We start from the raw sequence: 7,293 nt of genomic DNA, 5'->3' as shown, positions 1-7,293 counted from the left end.
AAAATGATTTTTTAAATTGAATAACTCTTTGTTTACATGCATGTTACGAACTCTATATATTTGTCTCTTGTGAAAAGAATTGAGAGGAAAAAAAGAATAACACACAATTTGAGTAAGGACTTTTAGGGAAAAAAAAAACAAATAAACTGTACAAAAATAATTTCAGCTTTAGTTTCAGCTCAAAATAAAACATTTTAAAGGGTTCTTTGTAGCTGTTAACCCAAATAAAGCATTTTAAACGCCCGTGAGAACCTTTTTTTTTTGGCATAAAATCAGAGTATCCAACTCCTTCCTATGACCTCGATGTAAGAAAAAATTTAGAGTTGTAATTTTTTTTCAAAAATTCAATTTTTGAAGCTTTGCTAGGTGTAGTCACAGTGTCATTGCAGGTTTTCCATAAAAAACCATTTAGTGTAATTCAACTCACATTCCCTGATATATTTAAGATTAAAAATGAACTTATGCTTATAATGTAGCATTCATGTATATACTTCTAATTTCTAGGAATGCACCATCTCAATGTTTATCACTTTTTGATAGTGAAAAACAATGGGGGCGGTGCATCTCCAGAATTGTAAATATACTATATTATATGTTATATAAGCAGGTTTAAGTTCATTTCAATTTTATCTGTGAATGTAAGTTGAAAAATACAGGAAGGCTCTTTAACTGAAAATCTGCAATGAGTCTCAGATTATGCAACATGCAATGCCTCAAAAAAAAAAAAAAAAAAAAAAATTTTTTTGAACTTAAACCTGCTTATATAACATATAATATAGTATATTTACAATTCTGGAGATGCACCGCCCCCATTGTTTTTCACTATCAAAAAGTTATTTTTAAAACATGAAAATTAGTTCAGGTATGGGTCTCATAGGAATGAATACTACACTCTGGTTTTAGGCCAAAAACTAAGTAAAAAAAATTGTAAAACAAATCTCTAGAAAAAAAGATAGACTTTGATGGTTTTTTCAATATTTTAAAGTGGAATACCTAGCTTGCAACTTGCTAGGTATTAATTGCCCATGAAGGATTATTGAAATCAAAAGCAATTAAACAATGATATTATGCTGTATGAAAAATATACATTATCACCAAAAAGCTTCAAACAAACACATAAAATATATTTACTTACAAGTAATATTTACAGCAAAACATAAGTATATTTGATAAAAATGCACAATTCTATTTTAAATTAAACTTGATCGAAAGAAATTTCAGTTTAGATAAGCTCTAACAGTAGCTTCTATTGCTTTTCTACACATAGGACAGCACTGCAAAGCAGGAGCACATGAAGTACAAGCGAGAAGATGCCCGCATGGAAGGAAAACAATACTAACTTCTCGATCCATACATATTTTGCATAAGCAACGATCTTTCAGAGTACTTTCATTAGTAACTTCACAAGTAGTACCTAAAAAAAGTATGCAGAGCATGATTACAAAATTAAGGAAATACTAAATGCTTAAAAAAGTTCATTTTTATACAAACTGATATGGGCGATTCCTATATTAAGCTTAAACAATTTTTCATGTTTTTATAAAATAAGTTCAAATTATGGGCATTTCAGTTCATTTCTGGAGAAACCAAATCTGATGAACCAAAGAGGAGTAGCACGAACACCACTTGCTAAAAGCTAATACACAGCTGAACAAATTTATAAATTCAAAACTTTTCAACTTTGTTTTAGGCTTAACTTAAGTTAGTTTAATTCTACAATGTTTAAATAAAAATGAACTGAAAGTCTAAAATTCAGCATAACACAAACAAAATAAAATCTATATATAAGCCATTCCATTTCAGATCAGGCAGGTCTTGTCACATGACCATCACAGACTTAAAAAAAAATTACAGCAGTTACAACAAAGGGGCATATGAAATGTCCCAAAAGGATTTTGCAAGAATTTTTTTTTCTTCAGTTACAGCCTCAAAAATTCGGCCATTTTGAAAAAAAATCAGCAACAAACTATTTGAAAAGGGACACTATTTCATAATTATTTAGCATATTTGAATGATTCTCTATACAAATAAATAACACCTTATGCATTATCTGGGCACAGCTTTTGATAATTTAGTTTGGTTTATTGAAAATGAAAAGATATTTTTGTGGTGAAAAACTGAATTTTTACCAATTATATGTTTTTTTCCTTATGAAAAAAAAAAACCTTTTTTACTAAACAGAGATGGCAATCTGAAGTCCTTATGTGATAGTTTCATGACATATTTTATTATAATCCTTAGATGCATGCAGCCTTGGAAATAAAATTTTAAACTTTGAAAATTTTCAAAAATTACTATTTTTTGAAGTGACATTACTCAAAAAGCCTTTTTTTTTAATCAAAAAATTGGCTCATTTGAGCCCATTTTAATGTTTAATAAGTGGATATGTTGGATCCCAAGTCCGAAATCAAACAATGTAAGAAAAAAATGCTCACATTGCAAATGGATCACTGACAACAGTGCTTAATCCGAAATGGTCAATTATTTCGGAGTTTGCTCACTTGAATTTGATCAACTCACAATGCGGCAAATCAGTAGTGATTCAAGTTTGATTTTATATTTGGCAAATGGGCAAAACACCTTCACATGGATAAATAAGCCAGATAAAAGTTAGTGACGCTAAATTTCCTCCTCATGAGTGTCGTTCAGAACTTTATGTCATGGATTCTAGACCTTGACAGAGGAAAAGCAGCTCCCAGAAATGTGGTAGTTGTGACAATGGAAGTGAAGAATGATAGCCTGCACAAACATGACATGAAATCCAGAACATTACAGAAATTGTACTCCAGAAGCAAATTTTAACCTACTGAAAACATTTTCATATCTGAAAGATGTTCCACATTTCGCACACTCACTCCGAACCATGGTTCTCCTGGAATTAAGAAGCTCACAGGGTTTGGTTGACTGCAATTGCAAAAAACAATGCGACAGTACAATACATAAGTGTGTATCTTCTGGCATTAAATGTAATTCAAAGTGCCATCATAAGTTTATCAGCAAAGACAAGTAACTATTTTTCATAACTTGTTTCCTCCTTGAATATTTCATCATCTTTTATGAATACTAATTTTATTCAGTTTATTTAAACAAATATTTAGAATAAAACGCTTGTTTTCTGACTTTTATTCAACTTATTTATGTGTGTGAAAATGTTTCATCCACACACCAAATGTAAACTGATCAGACATGAATCACTTATCATCCTATCCCAATCAGACGTTTATCACTACTGATTTGCTGCAGTGCAAATAGATCAAATCCAAGTGCCCAAACTCCAAAACATTTCATCATTTTGGACTTGCTTTTGTCAGTGATCCATTTGCGATTTTTTTAGACATATTTCTGTTTCAAAGTTAGGCTCCAACAGATGTACCCATGTTTTTTCTCAGAAGTTTTATGATTTTTTGAAAGTGACCTTATCACCCATGACGTGCATGTAAAATGAAAATGTCTAATTATTTCATTTACAGAAAATCTTACATATTAATGCTTAATAGTTACAATAATAGTATACTTTATCAGTGATAGCTAAATTCCTTTTTACTTCCTTTTACAAAAAAGTAAGTATTATATACTTCCTTTTACAAAAAAGGAAGTATTATATTAGCAAAAAAATTTTCACTCAAAAATCGGCCTTAATTTCCATTTTTCTCACCCCCGAATGAATGTTGAGTTTTTTTTCGACCCGACCACACGTGGATATATGCCTAGGTACGTACAGACACCCGAAATATCCATTTTGACGATTCCCGAGTTAATTACAACGAATTTTCTTGTGACGTCCGTATGCATGTGCGTATGTGTCTCGCATAACTCAAAAACGCTATGTCCTAGAAACTTGAAATTAGGTACGTAGACTCCTAGTGGGGTCTAGTTGTGCACCTTCCCTTTTGGTTGCATTCGGGTGTTCCTAAGGGGGTCTTTTACACCTTTTTGGAGGGAAATCATTGTTAATTTCGATATAAACTCAAGTTGTGTTATAATTTGTCGGACACTTGGCGATATATCGGCAGTCTTTTTGTCACCAAGTTTTGTCGCCAACTTGGCGACAAATTTGAAGATTTTTTTTTTTAAATTTGGTTTCAGTTTGGCCACTTTTGGTGATATTTAGAGAGTAAACAATTGAATCACATTAAAATTGCCAATAATGGGGAAATGACATTAAATTGGAGTAAAAGGATGTCATGTGATGCACACATCAGCTTGTTTTTTTCTGTTTCTATATTAGTTTATTTTGTTTCCAAGCTATGAACTCACCGTAACTTAGATGCCACCATTGAAACAAAATTTCTCTCTTTCAAATTACAATGTACAACCATGGGTGAAAGTTTGGTGGTGTGTTCAAGACGGAAAATACTTTCGCCCCCCCCCCCCCCGGCATGCGTGCTAAAGGAAAAATTTATGTGTATAAATGCTATAAGTTTAACAATGCCACTTTTTGAATCTGTGTTTGATTTGAACTTTAAGCCTTTAAATTGTAATATTTAAGCGTTTTCATATCGTAATTCCAAAAACCTAAAAATCGCCAATAATGGGGGTTCAGGGGGCTCCCCCCCCCCAAAAAAATGCAATGGTAGGTGATTTTGGTAAAGTTCAGGGATAGAAGGGGTTCAGGGACTCTTACATCAATTATTTCAAACTGATAGTCCCAAAATCACAATATTCGGAGACCTTCAAAAATATTAGAGAGGGGGGGGGAGTGCTCTAGACTCGACCCAAAATTGAAGCTTTAAATACGAAATTGTACTCCATCTTTTGTAACGTTTGTATGCTTTTTGAATGCATTATCGAAAGGATGTAGTTCAGGATCCCTCCTTCGGTAATATTTCGAAATTGAAGTTACAAAAACGCAATTTTAGACGTTGTTAGATAATGTTAGGGGTAAAAGCGTCCGCAGCTCCCCGCCATTGATTTTGCCGATCGTAAACACTTTTATTGTAGCAATAAAATCTCAAGGGACATAATATTTTCTCTTTAGCAATATAAATCAGTTCTGATCAGAAAGTCTACCCAAGGTAGCACCAACAAACCAGAAACGAAGGAAAGGTGGGGGAAGGTTATGAGCGACTAATGATAATGAACTGGCACCATCCCCCCCCCCCCCCGTCTTCATTTGAAAAATAATTCTTTAATAAGATAGCTGGGGGTGAAATTAGCAATAAAAAAACATTTCAGTGAAGTAGATATATTTTTTAACGAGGTAAACTTTCCAATATTCATTAATTAAAAAAAGAAATAGGGGAACTGAATCCTTACCTCAGGCAGGGTCCCTGAATCACATTCCTCTTAAGGCGCTCAAATATAGCCTAAACTGGCGTTTTAAATACTTCAGCATCAAAAAATTTTTGGAAGAGAACTCCTGAATCCTGAACCCCTTCCTCTGAGTTCTCCACAAATGTCCTAAATTTGAATTTTTAAGGCCTCAGTTTCTAAATTTTTTTTTAGGAATAGTACCCCCCCCCTTACCAAAAAACATATGATTTATAACTGCATAAAAGTTAATACTTTAATTTGGTTGGATATTATTGGAGTTACCGAGACATGGGCTACCGAAAGTGATGATGATTTATTATCTATTGCTGGGTATAATTTGTTTAGACAAGATAGAGTAGGTAAAAGAGGTGGTGGGGTTTTATTTTATGTCAGAGACACTTTAACTTGCAATGAATTGGTAATTAATGATAAACCTAATGAGATTGATATGATTAGGCTGGAGTTGATGAGCAATAAGGGCAAAAAACTACGTTTAGGGAACATTTATAGGCCACCCAACTTAAGCCAGGGTCAAGATGAACAGATGTTTAGTATTATTAGTGACATTTCTAGCAAGGGGTCAGTCATCATAATGGGAGATTTTAATTTTCCAGGAATTGATTGGAATAATTTTTACCATAGTAATAGCAGAGAAGAGGAATTTTTGAAAATAATTGGTGACTGTTTCTTAGATCAGATTGTAACTCAGGGTACTCGACAGGACGTGATTTTGGATCTAGTTTTCTGCGACTTGGAAGGTTCGGTTCAGGGGTTGTGTGTAGGGGAACACATTGGAGATAGTGACCACAACAGTATTAGGTTTGGGATTAAATTTGATATGCACAAAGTAGAGAATTTTAGGTTTGTGCCCAATTTCAGAAATACCGACTTTGTGGCACTTAGGCAGAGTTTGAAAGCAGTTTTTTCTTCTGGATTGGACAATAGCGATGTGAATCTTCAGTGGGCAGAGTTTAAGGAAAATCTTGCGAAAACGGTTTTGGATCATGTTTCCTTCAGAAGAAAGGGTGTCAACACTAAAATTTGGCCAATGTGGTTCTCCAGGGAAACTAAAGACACTCGAAATTACAAGCAAGCCGCTTTTCATAGGTTTAGAGAAACTGGTCACAGTGCAGATAGGCTCCAATATTGCAAGGCAAGGCGTAAATTTAAGTATTTGGTACGGATTCAGAAACGAGAGTTGGAGCAAAGACTGGCAGATAACATAAACAGGAATCTCAAGAGGTTATCTGCATACGCTAATTCGGGGAAAGTTCGAAATAGTCATATTGGGCCACTGGCTGATGAGCACGGAATTTTAATTCAGGACGATAGTGATATTGCTAATGTTCTTAATAACTTTTTTTCGAGTGTTTTTAACAATAACTGTATCTCAACAGTTGACACCAACAAGACACAAGCTATAGTACAGCTTGAGGACTTTGTATTTTCCAGGGATGACGTTTTACTTCATTTGAAAAAAATTAAAGAGACTAAGGCTCCGGGACCAGATAATATTTATTCAAAAATTTTAGTTGAATGTGCAGAGGAATTAGCAGATGTAATCGTAAATATTTTCAATGCTTCTTATAACTCGGGGACAGTGCCAGAGGACTGGAAGCTGGCTAACATTACACCGCTCTTCAAGAAAGGGTCTAAAGGGAATGCGGGAAATTATAGACCTGTGAGTCTAACTTCGGTGGTTTGCAAAATTTTTGAAACATTGATGGAAATTAAGATAGTAAATTTTCTAGAGACTAATAATTTATTGACTAGTTTTCAGTACGGTTTCAGGAAAGGTAAATCTTGTGCAACTAATTTATTACATTTCTATGACAAAGTTACCATGGCTTTGGACAATAAGAAGCCTGTAGATGTTGTTTACATTGATTTTCAAAAAGCTTTCGATAAGGTACCGCATGTTGCTCTACTTAGCAAATTAGCTGATATAGGAATAGGAGGGAAAACTTTCATTTGGGTGAAAAACTGGCTGACCGGAAGGAAACAAAGGGTAGTTGTAAGGGGAAATTATTCTAACTGGAG

The 7,293-nt window shown here is 33.8% G+C and overlaps 1 protein-coding gene across 5 annotated transcripts in view; it reads right to left on the bottom strand.

Moving 5' to 3' along the window:
* Nucleotides 1-1,131: 1,131 nt before the first annotated feature.
* The window catches only part of LOC129218116 (putative inhibitor of apoptosis), a 44,101-nt gene continuing 37,939 nt past the window's right edge, over nucleotides 1,132-7,293 (bottom strand). For all 5 annotated transcript variants that reach the window (XM_054852320.1, XM_054852322.1, XM_054852319.1 and 2 more), the window contains one exon: nucleotides 1,132-1,414. In XM_054852320.1, the coding sequence (XP_054708295.1) occupies nucleotides 1,218-1,414 (197 nt within the window). In that variant the 3' untranslated portion in view covers nucleotides 1,132-1,217. The remainder of the gene's footprint in view (nucleotides 1,415-7,293) is intronic.

This window comes from Uloborus diversus, chromosome 3 (assembly GCF_026930045.1).
Source record: "Uloborus diversus isolate 005 chromosome 3, Udiv.v.3.1, whole genome shotgun sequence".
In the NCBI taxonomy this organism is placed as follows: domain Eukaryota; kingdom Metazoa; phylum Arthropoda; class Arachnida; order Araneae; family Uloboridae; genus Uloborus; species Uloborus diversus.
This window is presented reverse-complemented; position numbering and strand designations above follow the sequence as displayed.